This window comes from Erinaceus europaeus, chromosome 1 (assembly GCF_950295315.1).
Source record: "Erinaceus europaeus chromosome 1, mEriEur2.1, whole genome shotgun sequence".
Taxonomy (NCBI): domain Eukaryota; kingdom Metazoa; phylum Chordata; class Mammalia; order Eulipotyphla; family Erinaceidae; genus Erinaceus; species Erinaceus europaeus.
In genome coordinates this window covers 60,950,703-60,978,151 of record NC_080162.1, presented here as the reverse complement: position 1 = coordinate 60,978,151, position 27,449 = coordinate 60,950,703, and the positions used below count along the sequence as shown (strand labels likewise).

The 27,449-nt window shown below is 37.5% G+C and overlaps 1 protein-coding gene across 2 annotated transcripts in view; it reads right to left on the bottom strand.

The window, feature by feature from the left end:
* The window catches only part of TASP1 (taspase 1), a 226,737-nt gene that overhangs the window by 131,054 nt on the left and 68,234 nt on the right, over positions 1 to 27,449 (bottom strand). For both annotated transcript variants that reach the window (XM_060186473.1, XM_060186476.1), the window contains one exon: positions 26,375 to 26,453. In XM_060186473.1, coding sequence (XP_060042456.1) covers positions 26,375 to 26,453 — 79 coding nt within the window. The remainder of the gene's footprint in view (positions 1 to 26,374; positions 26,454 to 27,449) is intronic.

The following is a 27,449-nucleotide window of genomic DNA, read 5'->3' as shown; positions in this document are numbered from 1 at the left end:
TAAGATCTTCTCCTATTGTGGAGGATGTCTTTCTATTTTGATAATGGTTTGTTCCCTTTGCCATGCAGAAGCTTTTCTGCATGTGATTTACTCTTATTGGGTTTTTGTTGTAGTAGTTGTTATTTGTTTGTTTGCTTGCTTTTGCCCTCCCTGCTCTTGGACTCATGTCTTCAAAGACATTTATGAGGCAGATTGTGAAGTGTTCTGCCAACATTTCCTTCAATGTACTTGATTCTGGTCCAGTGTCTACAGTGGAATAGTACTTTGCTGTTAAAAATGATAAGGTCATTTCCTTTGCCTCATCTTGGATAGACTGCAAAGGAATCATGTTAAGTGAGATAAGTCAAAAAGAAAAGAACAAATTCCAGGGAGTCGGGCAGTAGTGCAGCAGGTTAAGCGCACATGGTGCAAAGCGCAAGGACCAGTGTAAGTGATCCCGGTTCAAGCCCCTGGCCCCCCACCTGCAGGGGGTTGATTCACAGGAGGTGAAGCAGGTCTGCAGGTTTCTATCTTTCTCTCCCCCTCTCTGTCTTTCCTCCTGACTACATTTCTCTCTGTCCTACCTAACAATGACGACATCAATAAAACCACAAGGGCAACAAAAAGGGGAAATAAATAAATAAATAAATAAATATTTTTAAAAATTTTTTTTAAAAGAACAAATACCAGAAGACCTCACATACAGTTATAACTTAAGAAATGAGGACATAAAGGAAAAATACAAAGGGCAACTTGGACTGGGTGTGGCATACTGCACTAATGCAAGGAATCTGGGTTGGAGGAAAAGGCAAGGGGAGCAGAGGTTTTGGGATCCTGGTGTTCTAGCCCTGGTCCCCAGCTGCAAAGGGGAAACTTCACAAGCAGTGAAGCAGTGCTGCAGGTAGGTGATTCTCTTTCTTTCCCTCTCTAACTTCCCATAGACTACTGATTTCTGTCTGTCTCTATAAATAAATAAATAATTTTATAAATAATAAACAAATCCTGTGCTCCTCCCCCAAACACTAAACAATGGAAAGTTTGTGTGACTATATTAGTGTTAAACAAAGTAGTGTCAAAATAAAGAACTATCTAGGAATATAAATGGCATTTTAATATCTTTCTATAATAAACAACGATAAAAGTGTCAATCCTAAGTGTGCGTGCAATTAACAACGTAAAAATAAAAGGCTGTGTTTAGAATGCTTATAAATGTTAGAGCTTCTAAATACAGGGGCAAAAATAAATTAGTGCAATTTGAGGGCCTCAGTCTTGCCTGGGCCACCAGGTTCCAGATGCAACCATGATGCCAACTGGACTTTCCTGGACAGACAACCCCACCAATATGTCCTGGAGCTCCACTTCCTCAGAGGCCTGCCCTACCAGGGAAAGAGAGAGACAGGCTGGGGGTATGGATCGACCTGTCAATGCCCATGTTCAGCAATTACAGAAGCCAGACCTTCCACCTTCTGCACCTCATAATGACCCTGAGTCCTTATTCCCACAGGGTTCCAGTAGAAAAGCTATCAAGGGAAGGGATGGGATACAGAGCTCTGGTGGTGGAAACTGTACCCCTCTTATCCTATGGTCTTCTCAGTTTTTCCATTTTATAAATTAATTAATTAAAATAAAATAAATATTCACAGGTACCCATAAGCAAATATATATTAGTGCAACTTATTGAAACACACCAAATATATAAAGTACATAAATGGTCTCACATATGAGCAAATAAATAAATAAATGTAAATAAAAACAATACATAATTGAGCATCCTAGGAAAATACCTAGGCATAAGCTCATTCTTTTGAAAAATTATGTACAGGGGCCAGGCGATGACACACCCAGTTGAGCATACACACAACCATGCAGAAGGAGTTGGATTTACAGGTCTGTTTCTGTTTCTCCCTCTCCTCTTCCAAATTCTCATTGTACTAGCAAATAAAATAGAAAAAGAAAAGGGGGGGGGACCAGAAGTGGTGGATTTGTAGTGTTGGCACTGAACTCCAGAAATAACCCTGGTAACAATAAAAGGGAAAAGGAAAGGGATAGAGACTATGTAAAAATAAAATGCATCTGAATGCCTTTCTTGTATAGACTATATACCTCTGTGTCATCAAATAGATAATAGAAATATTTATTTTATAAGAATTTCAACAAATAAGTGCAAGAAATTATAGAACACAATTGGGTACTCTACAAAAACTAAAAATGAATGTACAATTTACAGAGCAAATACATGGAAAATATTTTGGAAAGACTTTTTTTTTCTCCTTTTGTTGTCCTTGTTTTTCTGTTGTTGTAGTTATTATTGTTGTTTTTATGATGTCATTGTTGGTGGATAAGACAAAGAGAAATGGAGAGGAGCGGAAGACAGAGGGCGGGAGAGAAAGATAGACACCTGCAGACCTGCTTCACTGTCTGTGTAGCGACTCTCCTTTAGGTGGGGAGCTGGGACTCAAACCTGGATCCTTACACCAGTACTTGAGCTTGGCACCATGTGCACTTAACCTGCCTCACTACCACCCGACCCCCAGAAAGATCATTTTTATCAAAAGACACCATTCACGGGGAATTAAATACTACATTATACTGTGTTCCTAACAGATGTTATGACCATAGAGCTAAATAATATGTCATTGTGGGATATATATGTTGTGTGTGTGTGTGTGTGTGTGTGTGTGTGTGTGTGTGTGTGTGTATGACTAAACTTTAATAAAGAAGGATAAACCAAATTCAGAATAATGGCTATCTACGAAATAGAGAAAAGAATTTGGGAGAAAGTAGTAGTAGATACAATACTATTGATATTAATAATGTTTATGTTAATGTAAGGGATTAGATTATATCTTTATGTTTCATAATTTATATACAATTTTTCTATACATCCAGTAATACAATTTAAGACTACTTACTTTCTAAATAATAAAAATTAAATTATGCAGTATGTACAAAACAATTTTTTTAAAATTATTATCTTTATTTATTGGATAGACAGAAATTGAGAGGGTAGAGGGAGATAGAGAAGGAGAGAGAAAGACAGACACCTGCAGCCCTGTTTCACCATTTGCAAAGCTTTCCTCCTGCAAGTGGGGACCAGGGGCTTGAACCTGGTTTCTCATACATTGTAACATGTACACTCAAGCAGGAGTGCCACCACCTGGCCCCCAAAACAATTTTTAAAACATCTATTACTAGGGGCAGGGGGCTTGGCACACCTAGGTGAGTTCAACCATCCCCACCTGTAACGAGGAGGTTTCACAAGCAATGAAACAGTGCTGCGGGTATCTCTCATTGGATGGATGATTGAAATATTGTAATAGTAGCTAGTCTCCAAAGATAGCACCCAATGAGCAAAGCTATCTAATATTCATGCCCATAAGAATCTATACTGAATTCAGATTGGCCTTGTGATTGACATCAACAAGCACAAACTCAGTCCTGGGCATATTCTCAAAAGAAGCAGAAACATTTTCATTTTTACTTGCACTTTGAAAGTCCTAAATAAATGTGTAAAAAGTTCAGTTATATTGCTAGAGAGATCCCCCTGAAATAGAGAAAATCTTCATACTACTTGGGAAGAGAACAAGAAGCCCTGTTAATACTTCGGAAGATACAGCTAAATGAGACATAGCATATCATCTAAACCCAACCTGCTTGTCCCTAGAAAAGTAGGAGTCATGTGATAAAACCATTATGGGCATCTGGTTAAGTCACCATCTAACCATAGCCACACGAGAATTCCCAAGCATAATCAACAAAAATATCCAGATGAGACATAGTAGGTACAGATTAGAAATAGAAATAATTGTTTTTCTAAGACACCAAGTTTTGGGGTGATTTGTTAAACAGCAAAAGTTACTAACTGCTGATTTAGACTAAGTAATATCATCCATTTCTTACATAGCTGTTGGTAAAACAATAGCTGAACGAGAAATAAGAAACTATCCACCAGAGGATGTAACACCAGTCCTAAGTAACCTTCCTGTCCTTGAGCACATTTGTGCATGCACTTGTGCACATACACACAGATACACACACAATGATGACATTTACATCATAGCTTTGCTGAACCAAAAAAAAAAAAAGTGCTTTGACTTCATGTACTTCATATACACAGCCCCTTTTGCTCATGAAAGTGAAACATAAATCTAACTTTACTTTCATACTCAAAGACATGAAAAGGTATCAAAAGAGAGAGATGAAAAGAAGTAAGACTCTCAAATGATCCTTCATTTTAAATATTAAAGTGGTTATTTATGTAAAGTGCCTTCCTTCATCCTCAACCAAAATACAAAGCAAAACAAAGTATACCAAGACTGAAGGAACATGTGCTTGTTTAATGGATATTTTATATGGCTAAGAAATTGCATCATATTATGTCAGATTAAGACAATTATAATGCTTACTAAATAAGAATATTTTCACTTTATTAATTTCCACAATAATCTTGCAAATGATAGATGTGAAGAAAAAAAATTTCAAACAGAACCAGAAATCCTGCCCCAGAACCAAGAAGCAAAGCAGAACATAAACAATATGAAAAAGGCCAGATCCCATTTCATCTATTCAATTTGAATGAAATGAAGATATAAACAAACTTTGTGGTGGCTTTTTTTTTAATCTATTGCATTTGATTTTTCAAAACAAAAGCATTCATTTTCCACAGCCAGCTTTCTGTTAGCCAAAAATAATGGCAAGAAGCATGTTTTTAACTCTCTAAATACCTAACTTATAATATTTGGAGTACAACAACAAGTAATTAAATTCCAAATAGCTACTCTTCTTTTTTAATGTCCATTTAGTGAAGAATCCTTAGTTCTTTTGGGCACCAAGGTACTATTTGACCTTATTTTATTTTATTTATTTGCTACTTATTGGACAGAGACAGACAGAAATTGAGAAAGGTGAGATTGGGGAGGGGAAAAAAAAGACACCTGCAGCATTGTTTCACTGCTTGTGAAGTTTTCCCCCTGCAGTTGGTGGCCAGGGGCTTGAACTTGGATCCCTGCACATTGTAACATGTGTGTTCAACAAGATCCACCACTGCCAACCCCCACTATTTGACTCTTCTGTATCTCAGATTTCTCATTTGAAAATGAGTACAGTGTCTGAACATAGTAACTTCTCAGCAAATGATAATAATGTTACTATTCTTATTGTTGATCACAAATTTATGGCAAATAACAAGTTTAGTAGGGTCTAGGGTTTACTTACGTAGCATCTCTTTACTTCTACTTTCTAACACAAAGTTGGTTTTTACTCTTCTTTCAACACCCATAGTCATGTACCTGACCCACAGCATGTCATGTACTCCTGAGTGCCATTTATTAGCTTAGGAATGGGTATCTAAACCAACATTAGGCAACAAATAAAACACGAGAAGTTTGCTAGGGAGCTTCTAAAGAAAGTGTTCCTTATTTCTAGAAAAGAACTACAAAAAAAAAAAAAATTCCCCCTACCTCTAGAGATTTGTGTGATGGCTTTTGTGTGACAATGCAGTAATCACTCAGCCACGAGCCTAATAAAGTGATGAATAAGAGCAGAACAACAAGGAAGTGGAACATTACATATTTGATGCTGATGGAGTCCTTACGCCAAGAAACTCCAGAGTCTACCTCTAAAGTTTCTCTTATGTGAAATTATATCATACCTTATTGTTAAAGCCAAGTTGAGTTGTGATTTATGTTATCTGCAGCCCAAAACACTCCATTACTGTAGTAATAGGAAGGTATGGCAGTGATGATGAGTTTTATCAAAGCAAAAGCTGAGGAAATAGCACAGTAGCTTACATAACAAACTTTCATAGTTGAGGCTAAGAGGTCCCAGGTTCAATCCCCAGCACCACCCTAAGCCAGAACTGAGCAGTGCTTTGGTTTTAAAAAAATTAAAATGGATTATTATATGGAAAACTGACAAATGTTACACATGTACAAACTACTGTGTTTTACTGTTGACTGTAAACCATTAATCCCCTCAGTAAAGGGGATAAAAAGAAAAATGGAAATATATATATAGATAAATAGATATACATATATATATATATATATATATATATATAGAGAGAGAGAGAGAGAGAGAGAGAGAGAGAGAGAGAGAGAGAACACAATTAAACCACAGTTTTCTTCAATAACACAACCTCTGGCATGAATACCTAAAACTCTTAAAAAGGCAATAGCACTACTTCCAGTTTATCAGTGTGGAACAAGTCATTTTGTTGCTCAGAATGACTGACAGTGCTTTAAAATCTGCAAAGGGCTATTAAATTCAATTCAATAGGTATTTATTAAGTGCTACATCTTAAAGCCATCAAATTTTTCCTCAAGGAGCAACAGGACTTTGCAAAGAGGAACAGCATACAAGTGGCATAAATATCACATCATGTCACCACTGACCTCAGAGAAAATAAATCTGTGAAGCTGAAGGAAGTAGGAAGGTATAAAGAAAAGTAATTATTTTATTTCTCTTTGAAAGATGAATGGAGACATCACCAAATGAATAAGGAGGGAAGGGTTCCAAACACAGAAAGAGAAACCTCAATCTTTTCCTCAGTAAACTGTACTGAGCTGCTTATATTGCAAAGACAGCAATAAAAAAAAATGCAGAGGTTAATTACAGTTAAGATATTCTAATAAGAGCTGACCAAATTTGAAAATCAAAATAAAACTTATTTATATAATTTACCTAGTTGTTGTGGAACTTGATGATATGGGTAAGGGTTAAACCACAAAACATATTATGAGCAAAGTTCAGAGCTGTATACAAACCCAAGTCTTTATTATGTAAACTTATTCTTGAGGCAATTAAGCTACAATACTAACTGAAAAACTACAAAGAAACTGTTACTATGACGTAGAAAGAATTTTTAAAAAGTAGATACTACAAACCATATGAAGATTTGTAAGAGAAATATTTTTAAGCTGCAGTTGATAATATATTTCTACATGTCACTGAAGTTACTTTAGTATAAGAAAAAAAGCTTAATAAGTAAATAGCAAATTTATATTTTAAAGACCAGGAGAAACTCAGATGAATCAAATCTTTAAATCCTTGTTGTCTTCTCATAGAAATAGTAGTTATCTTAGCTATGTGTGCAAATATTCTTTTAGAGTTCTGCAAACACACTACCACATCATCACAGCAGAATTCTATCAGGAGCTTATTCTAGCATCAGCATCTATAAGCAGTAACTGGTATGGTAGAGTATACAAATATAATTTACAGGAAATTATGAAGAATAAAGAAAACAATCTCATTTAGCATCAGATTAGAAAGAAAGCTGGAGAAGACAGAAGTCGGCATTATGAGATACACCCACAACAGAACCCCAACTCACAGAAGAAGCAATGGTACAAAGTTAAACCATCAATGATAATTAGCTTACCTACATGTCTCTACTTCTAATATAAGATGCCCCAGCCCTAGGGTAGGTTAGTGTAACTTTCCAATATACTCTTCTATTATGTTTCAAACCCAAATCTGATTCCCAAGACCATGGTATCCCATAACCAAACTTAATTTGTATCTACTCTTACATTCGTGTGTATACGTGTAGATTTAAAATTCCAATATATTAAAAAGATTCAGTTTGTGTTTTGAGAAACTTTGAGACGTACAATTGATTTTCCCCCTCTCATATTAATTAACTACTGATTTATATGTCTACATTTTGCTAGGAGTGTACATAAACACCATTCCCACCACCAAAGGACTGTGACCCATCCCTCCCGCCCACTCCCACCATATGCGGACTCTCTCAAAAGCCTAGACCAAGTAGATTAGAAGCATCCAATAGCACAGCTATATACAAGATACTGGATGCTGTACAGCAAACCATAACAAAAGGACTTTTCAAAGTTAACCCAATAAACAAATTATGTGATGATAACATTAACTATCGATTGTGTTTTTGAACCCTAAGACAGCAGGAACCTCACATCTCCACTATAGAACCCCTACTTCCCCCAGTCCTGGAACCCTTGGATAGGGTCCACTTTCCCAGATGTGTCTCCCAATCCAAACCAAATAATATTGCATCCGCCGATCACAACCTAACCAACGCAATGATTGCCACCTCAACATGCTTCGCCTCAGACTGTGTCCAGAGACTTCACATGTGGAATGACAACCCTTCAGCTTCATTACTCGGGTGAGACCTTTCCTTTTATAGTACACTCTAATTTCATCTCAGGTAGTTCACTTTCTAACAAAGTCCCATAACCTAGATATACACCAGTTTCTGTGAGAGAGAGCTTATGTGCACACGTATCCATAAACTACTGCAAAATATATACCTGAAAGCAGTAGTACACTAGAGTTTGCAGTGAGTACCTCCCTAACACTTCCTCTCCACTATTCCAAGCTTGGGATCCATGATTGCTCAACAAATTGTTTGGCTTCGTATGTTAACTCTCTTTTCAATCACCAGGTTCCAGATGCCACCAGGATGCTGGTCAGGCTTCCCTGGATTGAAGACCCCACCAACGTGTCCTGGAGCTCAGCTTCCCCAGAGACACACCTTACTAGGGAAAGAGAGAGGCAGACTGTGAGTATGGACCGACCAGTCAACGCCCATGTTCAGCAGGGAAGCAATTACAGAAGCCAGACCTTCTACCTTCTGCAACCCTCAACGACCCTGGGTCCATGCTCCCAGAGGGCTAGAGAATGGGAAAGCTATCATGGGAGGGGGTGGGTTATAGAGATTGGGTGGTGGGAATTGTGTGGAGTTGTACCCCTCCTACCTTATGTTTTTGTTCATTAATCCTTTCTTAAATAAAAAATTTTAAAAAAATAAATAAAATAAATAAAATAAAATTCCAATATAGAATTTTAATTGAATTCTCAATTTTTTTTGTTTTTTGCTTCCAGGGTTATCACTGGGACTCAGTGCCTACACTATGAATCCACTGCTCCTGGAAGCCATCTTTTTTCCATTGTTGCTGCTGCTACTGTTAGATAGGACAGACAGAAATGGGGGGTGAGCAGAGAGAAGGAGAGAAAGATAGACACCTACAGACCTGATTTACCACTTAAAAGAAGCGAACCCCCTACAGGTGGGGAGCCAGGGGGCTTGAACCAGGATCCTTGGGCAGGTCCTTGAGCTTAGCACTATGTGCCTAATCTGGTGCTACTGCCTGGCTCCTGAATTCTCAATTCTTCAATATTTATCTAATATTTTAATATTAATATTTATGTCATTTACAGGCTAATATTTGTTTTCATTATTTTTCATAAAAAATACAACATATAAATAAATGTATTTTGTTTGTAGAAGAAACTTTCTGAAAATAAAAACATGCAGTACCTTTTGGCTGTGGAACGTTATACTGTAAGCTTGATTACGCTATGATTAATTAATTGGAACTCTGACATGTTCTCACTAACAAAAACACAAACTGATTTTCTACACTTTCTTTTTTTTTTTTTTCTTGATTCAGTAGTAAATCTTTTTGCCTAAACTAACCAGCCACCATGGACAGAGCCAATTCAAATTAGACACATCTGATTCATCATGACAGTCTTTCTTTTATTATTATTATTTTTTTAATTTATAAAATGGAAGCACTGACAAGACCATAGGATAAGAGGGGTACATTTCCACACATTGCCCACTCCCACAGCCTCATATCCAGTCCCCTCCCTTGATAGCTTCCCTATTATTTTTTTTTAGTTACTTATTTATTTTTGGACAGACACAAAGAAATTGAGAGTGGAAGGGGAGGTAGAGAGGGAAAGAGACAGAGAGACACCTGCACTTCTGCTTCACCATTCATGAAACTTTCCCCCTGCAGATGGGGACCAGGGGCTTGAACCTGGGTCCTTGAGCACTGTAGTGTGTACGCTCAAGCAGGTATGCCACCACCCAGCCATCAGCCTCCCTATTCTTTATCCCTCTGAGATAAGGAAACCTTAAGGTCCAAGGAAACCTTAAGAGAGACCAAAGATCCACACTTCAGGGATCTGAGAACTAAAGTCCTGAATTCCCTGGACATCAATTTTTTTTCATAACAGCTTGCCAACATTAGGCTTACTATGTACCTTCATAAAGTGATGAGTTATACCATGTACAACTTTCATAGCAACAAATTATCAATTTACAAAAGTCAAAGTCAACATATTGTGCCTCACAGTCATTTAAGCTGGCAAGACTTTAAAGCGCACACAAATCTAAAGTAATGTGTTGGAAATATTTGATTTATGTTAAACAGCACTCAGGAATTTAAACATTTGTATGCTCAACCAAACCCTATTCCTGGCCAATGGGCTCACTGATCAGCTTACATATACCCTTGCAACATATACTGCCCAGCTAAATTTAATGTTTAAAATTTTAAAGCCTTTCTGTGTACTCTTTATAATAAATCTTATTTCAACTAAATGTCCTGAACTGAAGAGCCACAATCAAACAGCAAAAAAAATAAAAATAAAAATAAATAATAATAATAATAAAACACTTCTGTGCTAATAAAGGCACTGCCTATAGTGAGCGAACCCTGCTTCTAACAAGAGCCTTCTACAGAAAAAACTAAGATGGCAAAGTCATGAAGACTTTCAGTCCAGTGAGGAACACGAAGCAGCGTGTCAGAAAGAAATTGTTTTTCTGCTCCTTTTGATGGGTTATGCTTTCAAGTCAGGAAATTAGAAACAGGTGTGCCAGAGGGCACACACATCCTCACTCCACACTGAAAAACACGCGTTTTCAATTTTCAGACATGAAAGGGACTCCTGTTGAATGAAAGAAGAAATGAAAATCCAGCTCTGTTTCTGCAAACCATATGAAGAGAACTTAGAAAGACTTTGACAAGTTGCTCTACTTACTCCCTCTCCAACTGACAGCAGGTAGTGCTCTACAATAGGAAGGAAAAAGCATTCTTTCAAGTAAGAACAATCAAAGAAAGAATTACATAAAGGATCTTAGCACTGGCATTTTTAACCCATCACTTTATGTTATGCTTCTCTTACTACTATTTCTTTAGCCTGTATTTTTTTTTGAAGACTTATTTATTTATTTAGGAGAAAAACAGAAGGAAAGAAAGAAACAGACATTACTCTGGTACACGTGCTGTTGGAGATTGAACCGGGATGTCATGTTTGAAAGTCCAATGCTTTATCCACTGTGCCACTTCCCAGACCATGAACCTGTGTTTTCAAATCAGTAGCTCTTTTTTATATACAAAATAACAACAAAGCATTGCAAAATAAGTATCTGAAAACATTTTGAGAAATTAGGGATAGATAGCATAACAGTTATGCAAACAAACTCTCATGCCTGAGGTTCCAAAGTCCTAGGTTCAATAACCCACAGCACCCACCATAAGCCATAAGTCAGAGCTAAGTAGTACTCTGGTATTAAAAAATAAATAAATAAAAATAAAAATCTGAGAAATCACAGACATCAAAAGAATATTTTGATGGTGGTGGGTGTGAAACTGCATCCTTGGAATCTTATAATTTTGCAAATCAGTTAAGTCATTAATAATAAAAAGAAACAACAGCATAAAAGGAGCAAGTTGGGGATTGCTTGATTCACTAAAATCTAAATTATAGACTAAAGTCTATAATTTTTTTCAGAGAGATTCTTCTTCATGATGTCCTGAGCTCTTTTGAGGTTTGGGGGACATTTCAATGATTATATGAGTATGCTGATACAAAATGTAAAAGCACTAATTGTGTGGGATTTGGAGAGATGGTATATAACATGAAGGGAGATGTAGTAGTTAGTGGCTGCAGCAACACTTGGTATCAGGTGCACCAACATGTCTTTAGGTGTCAGGATGCACCAGAGCTACTTTCAGGGCTGGCAAGTCTTTGGTACAAAGTCAGTATTTCAACATATTTCTATTTTGGCAAGAAGCTTTCCTAGAATAATACCATGCTTGGATGCCCTGTGAAGCTAGGCACTGTCTTTATTTCTCTCCTCTATACCCACACAAAAGCACAGGAACACAGGAGTAGACCATCTAAAACTTTATGTATAATATAAGAATAATCACGTCACCTTGCATAAGAACAAAATATCTGAACTGTGTATGCATGAAAGGACATTCTTTATACCCTTTTAAATTACATATTAAAGAGCATCTAATGATACCTAAAAACATTATATAGAGAACCTTCATCAAAGAAGAAGTCCAGTGAACCAACAGATCTATGAGAAAGTGCTCAAAAGTCACTGATGATTACTAAAATGCAAATCAAAACAACAAGGAGATATCACTTTACACCTGTGAGAATGTCCTACATTAGAAACAAAAGAAACAAGTATGAAGAGAGGGGGGCGGGAGTAGAGGGCATAATGGTTATGCAAAGAGACTCTCATGCCTGAGGCTCTTAAATCAGTCCCAGGTTTAATCTCCTCCACACCACCATAAGCCAGTAAATAAAACAAAATTAAAAATAAATAAATAAATAAGAAAAAGAGGGGGAAAGTGAATCCTTCTATCTACACTGCTGGTGAGAATATATATTGGTCCAACCCCTGTGGAAAGCAGTCAGGAAATATCTCAGAACACTAGAATAAACCTATCTAATGACCCAGTAATTTCTCTCCTAGGAGTTCATCCAAAGAACATAAGGAAATTATCCAGAACATGGTTGGTAAGAAATTATATCCCTGTTGTCTTATAATTTTGTAAATCAATATTAAATCACTAAAAAAAATTAAAATTAAAACAGGAATTATCCAAGGAAATGTATGTACAACTATGTTCATAATAGCACAATTTGTAACAGCCCAAAGTTAGAGGCAGCCCAGTTGTCCAATAATGGGTGAGTGACAAGAAAATTGTGGTGAGGAGACTCCACTTCCAGAGGCGGAGCTACAAGCAACAGATCCCTTTCTCTCCTCTCCTCTCCTCTCCTCTCCTCTCCTCTCCTCTCCTCTCCTCTCCTCTCCTCTCCTCTCCTCTCCTCTTCTCTCCTCTCCTCTCCCAGATCAACTAGGAATACCAAAGGAGACCACCCGGGACCTAAAAAGACAGGACTAGAATGACCACAGGAAACCAATAAATAACTGGTGAGTACAAACACATGTGGCTGGTGACAGAGAGGAGAGAGGAGCATAAGGAGAGATTAAGTGACTGCTAACAGTCCAGCAGTTTATCAGTTGAGACACCACCTCCAGTCTGCTCCACCAACAAGGGGACAGCTGAAGGGAGAAGACTCCCCAGAGACTCACCAAGTGCAACTCTGAGTCTCCATTGCTACTACCCTCAGAATCTGGAGCAGCGACAGGGAGGGACACCAGGGGACAGAGATCTAAGCAGGAAAACTCAGGAGAAGACCTATACCTCCCTGGCATAGCTGAGGGGCTATGAAAGTCTCTTTGCATAACCACTGGATTATCTCTGCCACACCCTGCTTTATCTCTTGGTCAGGAGTCAGTGATTAAGCTAAGAAGCCTATTGATCCTTTAAAATCACTCAGGCTCCCATAGCCTACAGGGAAGAAAAAAAAAAAAAGAGGCTTTTAAACCACTGAGCTCCAACTCAGGAATTAAAATACTATTGAAACAACTGTTAACTTCCACCACTGTGAACCCTTTAATTAACTTACTTAGACACAAGTCAATCCAGGCAATAGTGATCAGTAATTTGAAAAGTACTGATAAAGGGAACTCATAACATAATATATAAAATGGTTAAAACAACAAGAAGAAATATTGGAGAATGGAACCAGGACAAGAGTCTAGCTAAAAGTCCTCCAGAGGGTGAAGCACAAAATAACGAGTTCAACATCCAAACATTAGCTAAGGAAATAATAACAGGAGTGATTAATGAATTAGAAAAAATTGTAATCAGAAATGCAGGAACAACAAATGAGAATATGGAAGAAAATACTAATTATCTCATGGTTATTAGAGAGCTGAAAGCTGAAATAACTGAGCTAAGAATGCAACTAGCTGAACAAGCTAAAACAGTATCAGAGCAGGGCAACAAAATAGATGAACTCCAGAAAACAATAGAGGGCAGAGAGAATAGAATCTATGAGGCTGAAGACAGAATTAGCAAGATTGAGGATGAATTAGAGACAACTAAAAAAGAAGTAAGAGATCTCAAAATGAGATTAAGAGATGCTGAAAACAACAGAGTCCTATGGGATGACTTCAAAAGGAACAATATATGCATTATTGGCATATAGTAAGAAAAAGAAGGAGAGGAAGAAAGCATTTTCCAGGCCATAATAGCTGAAAACTTCTTTAGTCTGGACAACATCAAAGACATAAAGATTCAAGAAGCCCAGAGGGTCCCAAACAGAATTAACCCAGACCTAAAGACACCAAGACATGTCATACTTAGAATGGAAAGGAATAAGGATAAAGAAAGGATCCTCAAGGCTGCAAGAGAAAAGCAAAGAGTCACCTACAAAGGGAAACCCATAAGATTAGCCACCTAACTCAATAAGACAAACACAGACTTAAAGTGAAAGGATGGAAAACTATCATACAAGCCACTGGCCCACAAAAAAAGGGCAGGAACAGCTATTCTCATCTGACACAATAGACATTAAAATAGATAAGATTAAAAAAGATAGGAATGGACACTACTTAATGCTCAGAGGATCAATCAAGAGGACTTAACAATTATTAACATCTATACGCTCAATGAGAAGCCATCTAAATACATCAAACTCTACTGAAAGAGCTACAGCAATATATTAACAGTAATGCAATCATAGTAGGGGACTTCAACACCCCACTCTCTCAACTTGACAGATCATCCAGGTAGAAAATCAATAAAGACATAAGGCAGATAAATGAAGATATAGATAAACTAGAACTATTGGACATTTTCAGAGTCATTCATCCCAAGAAACTGGAACAGACATTTTACTCAAATCCACATGGGTCATTCTCAGGGATAGACCATATGTTAGGCCACAAAGACAGCATCAGTCAATTCAAGAGCACTGAAATCATCCCAAACATCTTCTCAGACCACAGTGGAATTAAACTAACACTTAACAATCAACAAAAGATTAGTAACAGTCCCAAAATGTGGAAGCTCAACAGTACACTTCTTAACAACTTCTGGGTCAAAGAGGAAATCAAGGAAGAAATCAAAATGTTTCAAGAGTTCAATGAAAATGAAGACAGAAGCTATCAAAATATTTGGGACACAGCTAAAGCAGTACTAAGAGGGAAGTTCATAGCTATACAAGCACACATTAGGAAACAAGAAAAAGCACAAATAAACAGCCTGATTGCACATCTTAAAGACCTAGAAGAAGAACAACAAAGGAACCCTAAAGCAACCAAAAGGACAGAAATCACTAAAGTTAGGGCAGAAATAAATAATATTGAGAATAGGAAAACCATACAAAAGATCAACAAAAGTAAATGTTGGTTCTTCGAAAGAGTAAACAAAATTGACAAACGTTTAGCAAGACTCACAAAACAAAAAAGGGAGAAGACTCAAATAAATCGGATAGTAAATGAAAGAGGAGATATCACAACAGACACTGCAGAAATTCAACATACCATGTGAGGCTTCTATGAACAACTAACTATCTGCCACCAAGCTAGAGAACCTGGAAGAAATGAATGATTTCCTAGATACCTACCAACTTCCAAAACTAAGTAAAGAGGAAGTGGATAACATGAACAGGCCCATCACAGCTAATGAAATTGAAACAGTTATCAAAAATCTTCCCAAAAATAAAAGTCCTGGACCAGATGGTTTTACAAATGAATTCTACAAAACCTTCAAAGAAGAACTAATACCTCTACTTTTAAAAGTCTTCCAGAAGACTGAAGACACTGGAATACTTCCTGCCAGCTTCTATGAAGCCAACATCACCCTGATACCAAAAGCAGACAGGGACACAACCAAAAAAGAAAACTACAGACCAATATCTCTGATGAACATAGATGCTAAAATATTGAACAAAATTCTAGCCAACCGGATACAGCAGTATATCAAAAAGATTATTCACCATGACCAAGTGGGGTTTATCCCAGGTATGCAAAGTTGGTTTAATATACGTAAATCAATGTGATCCACCACATCAACAAAAGCAAGAACAAAAACCACATGGTCATATCAATAGATGCAGAGAAAGCCTTTGACAAAATACAACATCCCTTCATGATCAAACACTACAAAAAATGGGAATAGATGGAAAATTCCTGAAGATAGTGGAGTCTATATATAGCAAACCTACAGCCAACGTCATACTCAAATAGCATCTACAAATTTGATGCTATCCCCATCAAGATCCCAAGCATATTTTTTAGGAGAACAGAAAAAATGCTACAAATGTTTATCTGGAAACAGAAAAGACCTAGAATTGCCAAAACAATCTTGAGAAAAAAGAACAGAACTGGAGGCATCACACTCCCAGATCTCAAACTGTATTATAGGGCCGCTGTCATAAAAACTGCTTGGTACTGGAACATGAATAGACACACTGACCAGTGGAATACAATTGAGAGCCCAGAAATGAGGCACCACACCTATGGACATCTAATCTTTGACAAAGGGGCCCAGACTATTAAATGGGGAAAGCAGAGTCTCTTCAACAAATGGTGTTGGAAACAATGTGTTGAAACATACAGAAGAATGAAACTGAACCACTGTATTTCACCAAATACGAAAAAAAATTCCAAGTAGATCAAGGACTTGGATGTTAGACCACAAACTATCAAATACTTAGAGGAAAATATTGGCAGAACTCTTTTCCGCATAAATTTTAAAGACATCTTCAATGGAACAAATCCAATTACAAAGAAGACTAAGGCAAGTATAAACCTATGGGACTACATCAAATTAAAAAGCTTCTTCACAGCAAAAGAAACCAAACCAAGAGACCCCTCACAGAATGGGAGAGGATCTTTACATGCCATACATCAGAAAAGAGGCTAATAACCAACATATATAAAGAGCTTGCCAGACTCGACAACAAAACAAATAACCCCATCCAAAAATGGGGGGAGGACATGGACAGAATATTCACCACAGAAGAGACACATGAAAAAATGCTCCAAGTCTCTGATTGTCAGCGAAATGCAAATAAAGACAAAAATGAGATATTACTTCACTCCTGTGAGAATGTCATACATCAGAAAAGGTAACAGCAGCAAATGCTGGAGAGGGTGTGGGGTCAAAGGAACCCTCCTGCACTGCTGGTGGGAATGTCAATTGGTCCAACCTCTGTGGAGAACAGTCTGGAGAACTCTCAGAAGGCTAGAAATGGACCCACCCTATGATCCTGCAATTCCTCTCCTGGGGATATATCTTAAGGAACCCAACACATCCATCCAAAAAGATCTGTGTACACATATGTTCTTGGCAGCACAATTTGTAATAGCCAAAACCTGGAAGCAACCCAGGTGTCCAACAACAGATGAGTGGCTGAGCAAGTTGTGGTATATATACACAATGGAATACTACTCAGCTGTAAAAAATGGTGACTTCACCGTTTTCAGCTGATCTTGGATGGACCTTGAAAAAATCATGTTGAGTGAAATAAGTCAGAAACAGAAGGATGAATATGGGATGATCTCACTCTCAGGCAGAAGTTGAAAAACAAGATCAGAAAAGAAAACACAAGTAGAACCTGAAATGGAATTGGCGTATTGCCCCCAAGTAAAAGACTCTGGGGTGGGTGGGTGGGGAGAATACAGGTCCATGAAGGATGATAAATGACATAGTGGGGGGTTGTATTGTTAAATGGGAAACTGGGGAATGTTATGCATGTACAAACTATTGTATTTACTGTGGAATGTAAAACATTAATTCCCCAATAATGAAATAAATTTAAAAAAAAAGAAAGTTGTGGTATATAGACACAATTTTGAACACTTAGATGTTAAAAATGAAGTCATCTCTGCCTCATCTTGATGGAACTTGAACATCATGTTAAATGAATAAATCAAAAAATGACCTCTCTTTTAGGTGGAATTTAAGAAAGACAGAAAGGGAAAGCACAAAGTGAAACTTTGGGTGTGGTATATTACATTAAAAGGAAGGACTCTGGTGAACAAGAGAAGTGATGGGGTAGAGAAAGAGTTGGGATTCTGGTACATGATGGTTGAAAAGGATCTCAGTTAGGGGTGAGAGTATTTTGTAGACAACTATCACAGGAAGATGAGATGTGGTATCCTTATGTCAACAACTTTACTATAAACAATTACCCCCCCCAATAAAATGATTAAAAGGAAAAAAGAACAATCAATATTCTCACTTTTGTTTTAGGGCAAAACTTAAAATAAAACTGATGATCATAATATGACAAAATTATCAGTCTCATTTTACAAATTATTTCAACAGCATGTATTATTTCACAATGGGGAAATGTTCACTCTTCCAAAACCTCTGAGATACATAATAACTGAAGTTGTCACACTGAACTGATTTCACGGGAGATGACCTAGCATAACTCAGAATTCTACCTTATTTTGAACCACCAATGACTTTAGTTATGTAAAAAGCATGAAATAATATATTAATAGTTCATCAGATATGAGGTAAGCTAATTAGAGGATGTTGGTATGCTTCTAAAAATCCCTTCTGTTTCATTAGTTTAATCCCCCCTGCTTAACACTATTCTATTTACATAACCACTTCATTCTATTTACATAACTACTGTTAACAAGCACCACCCTCCCTCCAGGGCATTGGTGGTTCAGTGGTAGAATTCTTGCCTGCTCCGCCCCCTCTCCTTGTCACACCCTGATTTTCACCAGTCACTTTTCTCTCTACCCTCTCTGCTTCACATCCTGTTCCCACCCTACTGGGCTAGTATATTTATAAGGTCAAGATTGTAGTTTTTTTTTTAGCTCGGCATAGATTGCGCTGCGTCCTGCATGAATAAAGAGATACTGCGTACAGCTCAACCATAAGTCCCTGGTCGTCTGTTACCCGCCCGTGAAGCCAGCCCCGCGAAAACAACAAGGAAGCAATCTCGGAATAGAGTTCCTGTCCCAAATAGTTACTTCAGTTCTTGGAAATGTTCTGGTAGTTTATATACTCTGTTATATAAATGAACAATATTACCCCCCACTTCCGTCACTAACCAAACAGTCCAGTAGGTCAAGTGCTTTTAAGATTATGTGCAGGTATGTTGAGATTTTATCTACACTGACATTTACAAATCATAAATCACACAGGAAAAAAAAATATCATGGCATTATTTCCAACTTAATTTATACCTTGAGTGGAATCACAAGTCACCTTATATTAAGAGCAAAACACCTCAACTACTGTAGGCACATCCCAAATTCCTTTAGCTTCGACTGCTCCCAATCCTGAAAACAATATTGTTGAATATGAAAGATTATTGAAGCTTATTATTTCATAAGCATGGTAAGCTTCAGAGACTTTGCAGTGTGAACCATGTAGTGAGGAATAACTCTATACCAAGAATAGGCTACCAAAAGAACCAGAGTGGGCCACAGCATCTAGGTTATACCCATGTAGAACAGTAACAGTACATTAATTCCTGACCAGTTTTTTCATTCATTGAGTCATTGTTCATCATTTCAGTACAACCTGATGCTGTCAACTGGCTACGGAAGAAGGACAAACGCTAGAAGAAGATTTCAGTACAGATTCAGACATAAACAATTTAACACTTAAAAAATATGTTCACCTATATTTGTTAAGTGTGAGTATCTCCCTACTGAAAAGGGCTTCCACTTCACACAAAAGAAAATTTACATATCGGGTTGTCGAAAAAGTCATGGTGTGTTTTTTCCATTGTTTAGAATGTATCATGATTTTTCTAATAACCCAATAATTAACTCAGGGCCATCTAGAGAAAACTGCCTAGGACTTCAGATTAAGTTCTATACACTTTGCACTCACTCCTCTTCACTAGGCATCCTCAGTTCTCATATGAACATACCACTCTTTATCCTGCACTTACCTTCCTCTCTCAATTCTCACTCTTATGAGATAGAGAATGTTGACTGCAAGGGCCCAGGCGGTGGCACACCTGGTTAAGTACACACATTGCTGTGCACAAGGTTGCAGGTTCAAGCCCCTGGTCTCCACTAGTAGGGGGAAAGCCTCATGAGTGGTAGAGTAGGGCCACAGGTGTCTCTCTGTCTCTCTCCCTCTCCCCCCCAATTCCTTTCTGTCTCAAATACAATAATAAAACAAATTTTAGGGGAAAAAAACATTAAAAAAAGAGAATGTTGACTGAACTCCTACTTTCTGCACCCCAAAAAGAATTATGGTCCATACTCCCAGAGGAATAAATAGGGAGGTTTCCACTGGAGATGGGACACAGAACTCTGGTGGTTGGGAACTATATGGATCTATACCCCATTACAATTATACCCCATACAATCTTATAAATCATTATTAAGTCATAGTAAAAAGCTTTTGTCTGAGGGAAAGATTTACATGTTTAGATGAGTTGGTATGGGAAGTTCTTAGGGAGAAGGTAAATCACCTGAAGAAGAGCCAATGAAGTGAGGCACTTAGTATTTACAGTAGAGAATTAAAAGGAGTGGGAGGTATTCAGACAAAATCCCTAAAGTAGCAGTACACCTATCATGTATGAAGTAAAGTGGCCAATATAGCTAGAACTGAATGAGCAAAGGAAGAAAAGCAGGACTAAAGTCGCAAGGGTATACCTTATATAAGACCTCCTAAGTCTATTAAAAGAACTTTGATTTTTCCTTCCTGTAAGATGAAAAGTGATTGGTAGTTCAAAGAAAAGATTATTACATTTTAATCCATCTCCCTTAGGTATGAACATTAATCCCTCAAAAATTGAATAAAAAAGGGAGAAGCAAAAATCAAAGGATCAGATTTTTGTGTGTGTGTGGTTTAAGTGTTTGTTGGTTTTTCCAGGCTTATGGCTTATGGCGGTTCCAAGGACTGAACCTGGCACCTCAAATCCTCAGGCTTAAATAAATCTTTTGGCATAACCATTATACTATCTCCTCAGCCTCACGTTTTTTTTTTTTTTTTTTAATATTTATTTTATTTATTTATTCCCTTTTGTTGCCCTTGTTGAGCCTCACGTTTTGTCCTGGTGGGGAAGGGGCGTGGTGGCTACAGATTAGATATAAAGTACTCTGAAAGGGTCAATAATAGTGTAGGTGCTACAAATGCTGTTTTATCTTAAATATATTTAGGGGAGAAAGTAGACAGGGTTTGTTATGAAACAGTATATAAATAAGTTATAAAAGAAAAGTACATCATGCTTTACATAGATATAAATTTTTTGGGTCTGCATCGCTGGGAGGTTGGCATTGCCATTTCTTATGTGATAAAGACTGCAAGAAAAACAGAAAGAAGAAAGCTATTACAAGTTCATTGCTATGGGAACAGAGGGAAGTTCCAGTGATGTGGTGTTTCTACCTCCTGTTTACATCACTGAGTATCTCTTGAATGAAAAAAAAAAAAAGAAAGAAAAGAAATGTGAAAAAAAAGAAAAGAAAGAAAAGAAACGTGAAAAAAAAAAAAGAAAGAAATGTGGTGAATGGAAAATAGAAGAGAGAAGAGCAGCCATGTTAGCAGTGGAATCACAAATGTGTGAAGTCTCGAAGAGAGAGAAGAAGAAGGGGTTGGGGGGAGGGAAGCAGAGTTCATGTTAAGTGTTATCATAATAAAAATAAGAATCTACTTACTTTTTTTTTTTTTACCCGTCAGGGTTATCACTGAGGTTTCATGCCTGCATGATCCTATAGCTCTTAGTAGACTCTTATTTTATTTATTTGTTTATTTCTTTGTTTATAGAGTTGGAGGCTGAAGAAGAAGAGAGATTGGGGGAGCGATGGGGACAGAAAGAGAGAGAGACTATAACATGGCTACATCTCTCTTGAAACTACTGCTGTGCAGGTATTCCTGTGTGATGGCCAGAGACTCAAACCTAGATCCTCCCCAAGTGGTAAAGAGTAGACTCTACTAGGTCAGTTATTTCCCAGACCCCTCAAATCACCTTTTTTTTATAGTGGTGTATTTTATGAAAGATGGTGATATAAATTCCATGAAACTGAGTTAAAAAACTCTAACGATATATTCAATACTCACAGATATTGAGGTAGTTATTACTCCTGTTTTACAAATAATCTCTTGCCAGGTTTGCAGTCAGTGAGTACAAGAATCTGATCTGTTCTGCTCCCTCATAACTAGGTATATATCCATGATGAGTCAGAGTTTACAAAGTCAGCTCCTGTCACCCCACCCTCTTCTCCACTCCCCACTTGTTCCTTCCCAACCCAATCCAAAAAGAACAAGATGCAGAAGTTTATCCTTCAGGCTAATGATAAATTATCTTCTGGCCTTAAAAACCTCACCTTGATAGCTATCTTCCCTGCACCTTTCAACTAGCATCTCCTGCTGTAACAACTTATGGCACAAGTCATTTTTTATTTGGTCAATTATAAAAGTCTGTGCTCCACCTTTATTCTGACTTGACCAGTCAACTCTGTTCTGTGTCTCCATTGCCAAGCTCCTAACAACAGCCCCCAAAAATATAAGGGTGAAGCACTAATGTAAAGTGTCACAAATAGGTGCTAAATACATATTATCCTCATATTCAGTGAGTTGATGATGGTTAGTCCTAAAAGTTGGTAAGCTGAGGAGGTGGGTACCCAACTTTAAAAGTTATAGTGGATATCGTGAAGTGGAATCCAGTTATCTACAGTTACTGGAATTATCTTAAACTGATGGGCAGATGAACAGAGGGGGGTGGGGGGGGAATGGGAGCAAGGTGAGGAAAGAAACAGTTCAGCCAGTAAAGTGCACACTTTACCATGCTAGGGAACCTGAGTTCAAACACCTAATCACCACAAGGGAGCAACATGCAAAGGAAAAGTGTTATGACTGGTGGGGTGTGTGGTATCTGTTCTTGCTTCTTCTTTCCCTTTCTCTCTCTCTCTCTCTCTCCCTCCCTCCCTCCCTCCCCACCTCCTCTGCCTGCCTCACCCTCTATCTGGGTAAAAAAAAAAAAAAAAAGGAAAAAAAAAAACCCAACAGCAATATTGAAATTGTGCAGGCAGGAAGACATAGCAAAAATCTCACAATTAAAAAAAAAAGATTAAATGACATGAAATACAGAAAAAGGATATCCAGTTGTGCTTTGTTTTCTTATGATTTGTTATTGGGGGAGAAGGGGGTAATTTGTTTTGCCTAATCTTCTAAATCCAATATGCATATATGATATTCACAAAAGTAGGAAAGAATTCATGGGAACCTGAAAAAAAAAAGTTCAGAGTAGAGATAACAGAGAAGCTCATACCCTACCCTAAGAGAAAACTGCTGAAATCATGAAAATGCCAGCAATACCACCAAATCACCATGAAAAAAACATATAGTAAGATGAAGAAAGTAAAAAAAAAAAATTTTTTTAAATAATAAATAAAGCCGTAGTCTGAGTTATTAGCAAAGAGAAAAGACTGTGCAGGCCTAGGTGAAGCAGGTCAGAGGGCCAGGAAAAACAGTGTCCCAGAATCTATACTAAAAACAGAAAGAAAAAATCTACCTGCATCAGAGATCACAGTGTAAGCAGGAAAAGAGGACTACTAGATTGGATGATTGGTTAGTGCTGATAAACGGGAAGCAATGAAGCAAGAATTTGAGGAGAAAAAGAAGGAATGGCAGACAGATCCACCCAATCCACAGAGAAACCCTAAAGATACTAAGCATAAAAGTCTAGAAGTGCAACTTGAGAGGTAATAAAGAAAACGGGGAGAACAAATATCATCTTTTAACTAGTGATTTAATGTTGATCTAAAAATTGTAAGATACTAGGGGTTTAATTCCATACAGTTTCTACCACCAGAATTCTGTGTCCCATCCTCTCTATTGGAAATTACAGTAGTTCTCCCAGGATCACCAATATGGGCTGATTTTATAACTATATATCTACATCTATATCTATGTAGGTATATATTTTCCCCTCATTTTTTCAATGGCCCTGCCTTCACTTTCTCTCTGGATCATCCCTACCCGGATTAAGACTTCCAAGTGTCTTTCCTTCTTTCCTCTCAGTGAAACCATGCCTGGCTTCAAATTTGCTTCTCTTTCATTCATTGGTGGTATAAGAAATAAGATTGTATGTCTCAAAGTTTCTCAAAACACAAACTGAATCTTTTTAATATATAGGCTGTGTATTTGATATGCGGACTCTCTCAAAAGCCTAGACCAAGTAGATTAGAAGCATCCAATAGCACAGCTATATACAAGATACTGGATACTGTACAGCAAACCATAACAAAAGGACTTTTCAAAGTTAACCCAATTACCAAATAATGTGATGATAACATTAACTATCGATTGTCTTTTTGAACCCTAAGACAGCAGGAACCTCACATCTCCACTATAGAGCCCCTACTTCCCCCAGTCCTGGAACCCTTGGATAGGACCCACTTTCCCGTATGCGTCTTCCAACCCATACCAAATAATATTGCATCCGCCGATCACAACCTAACCAACACAACGATTGCCACCTCAACATGCTTCACCTCAGACTGTGTCCAGAGACTTCACATGTAGAATGACAACCCTTCAGCTTCATTACTCGGGTGAGACCTTTCCTTTTATAGTACACTCTAATTTCATCTCAGGTAGTTCACTTTCTAACAAAGTCCCATAACCTAGATATACACCAGTTTCTGTGAGAGAGAGCTTATGTGCACACGTATCCATAAACTACTGCAAAATATATACCTGAAAGCAGAAGTACACTAGAGTTTGCAGTGAGTACCTCCCTAACACTTCCTCTCCACTATTCCAAGCTTTGGGTCCATGATTGCTCAACAATTTGTTTGGCTTCGTATGTTAACTCTCTTTTAATCACCAGGTTCCAGATGCCACCAGGATGCTGGCCACGCTTCCCTGGATTGAAGACCCCACCAATGTGTCCTGGAGCTCAGCTTCCCCAGAGACACACCCTACTAGGGAAAGAGAGAGGCAGACTGGGAGTATGGACCGACCAGTCAACGCCCATGTTCAGCAGGGAAGCAATTACAGAAGCCAGACCTTCTACCTTCTGCAACCCTCAATGACCCTGGGTCCATGTTCCCAGAGAGATAGAGAATGGGAAAGCTATCAGGGGAGGGGGTGGGTTAAGGAGATTGGGTGGTGGGAATTGTGTGGAGTTGTACCCCTCCTACCCTATGGTTTTGTTAATTAATCCTTTCTTAAATAAAAAAATAAATGAATAAATAAATAAGATAAATAAGGTTCCTGGTGGCAAATGCTTTGCATCCTGGTGGAATGGGGGTATGGGCCCTCTGGTTTACTTCCCCTCTTATTTACCTCCCTGAAGTACATACCAAAAATTCTTTTGGGATGCAGAAGGTGGGAGTTCTGTCTTCTGTAATTGTTTATCCACTGAACACTGAACACGGGGCATTGGCAGGTCGAGCCATACCCCCTGCTGGTTTCTCTATTTCCATACTGGGAAGGGCTCTGGAAAGGTGAGGTTCCAGGAAGAATTGGTGAGGAGAACCATTATCGTTTAATCATGGTCCGGGAGGTGGCACAGTGGCTAAGGAACTAGACTCTCAACCATTATCATTAAGAGAATCAGAGAAATTAAGAGAAAAGCACAGAAATTTGAACAACCATTCTGCCCACTAAAGCATCCTTCCTAAAACATATGCACACACACACATATATATATTTCTAAATTATAAGAATTTTCCTAATAATGATACAAAAGAGGATCTACATTTTACTAAAATTGTAGCTAGAAGTCTAGATACATAAACTATACATTTTGAAATATAGATTATATATTTTATGTTTGCATTTGACTCAAAATTTTCTTAGTTTGTAGAATGCCTTGCTACATATCCACATGTCCCTCAAAATTATCTTCATTTGTGGAAAGACTTGCTCTGTCTAGATCCTTGTGATCTAAATATGACACTATTGTGGGTCATCAGAGAAAAATGTACATATAAGTATAAAATTATAGTTGATTTCAGAACTGCACTGAAAATATATGCAACATATTTATACTGTGAGACTTATGTTGTGAAATAATCTTTATAAGTGCCCAAATATCCAAGATCCTCCCTGTATTAAATATTTTGCTTATGCAGTATCATAGCACATGCTTTATATTTTCTTCTGGAAATGTTTTTTTATTTGTGATTAGTTGTGGGTTAGACTGTGGAGTTACAGGGTATAGCTCTACACTGCATCCACCACCAAAATTCTGTGTCCCTCACCCTCCCAAAAATAAGCACCATACATCTTACGAAGTCTTAGAGACAGTGTTTGTTTTTGGTTTTTGTTCTGTTTTTGTTTTTGCAAGTTCATGTATTTCAGTTCTCTAGATCTCATATAGAAGTGAAAGTAACTGGCTGTTATCTTTCATCTCTTTACTTATTTTGCTACCTGTTTTATATTTAAATATAAATATGACTTCCAATCATTAAATGACCTACAAAATTGAAGTTATGAAAAATGGTCATGAAAGCAGCAAATACCTGAGGTACTCACAGCTGTGGAGTAAGGATTATGAACTCCAGTATTCTCAGCCCAGCAGCCACATCCATAAAGTGCAGCCTAGGATAAAGAAACCAGATAGATAAAATACTTTAGAAGGAGCGGGGGAAATAGCATAATGGTTATGCAAACAGATTCTCATGCCTGAGGCTCCAAAGTCCCAGGTTCAATCCCATGCACCACCATAAGCCAGGGCTGAGCAGTGCTCTGGTGTTTCTCTCTCTCTCTCTCCCTCTGCATCTCTCTCAAAAACAAAATAAATAATAAAAAAAAAACTTTAGGAATAGTTTTTAGCAGAAGATGAAATTGTACTCTTAAAATTACATTTATAAAATTTCAGATGACCAAAAGAAAAAAAAAAAAGTAAAACTGTTATAAATGAATAAGAATGGATGGAACTGGAGGTGATTATAGTCAGGGAAGAAAATAAAGAGATGAAAAGACAACTACTGGCTGATTTATCTCTTATGTGGAATATAGATAAATTTACAAAAAAAAAGAAAAAGAAATAAGGAAATCAAAATAGTGTCCTGGACCATAATGACTACTAGGGCAGGAGGCACAGACATTTGATTTATACTCTTGAAGTCTTATAATTCTGTAAAACAATAAGTCTCCATTTTTAAAAAAGAAAGATAACCTGTTTGATAATGCTGAACAAGTGAACAATAATACAACTGATTTCATAATAAATACATAAGTAATAGTTTTAACATTTTAATATTATTTGTATAATAGTATTTTCAACTATTATACAAATTGAGGGGCCAGGTGTTGGCATCCTTGATTGAGTGCACATGTTACCATTCACAGGATCTGGGTCCAAGCACCTGATCCCCAACTGCAGGGGAAATCTTCATAATCGGTGAAATAGTTCAGTAGGTATCTCACTTGTCTCTATCATCCCTTTCCCTCTCAATTTATCTCTGTCTCTATCCAATAATAAATAAATAAAATATGTTTAAAAAAGAACTAGAAAATTAGAGTTTTCAGAAATTAGCAAAAAAAAATACTTAGTCTTGTCAGTACTATTTTTCCTCTTCCTTGAAAAATATT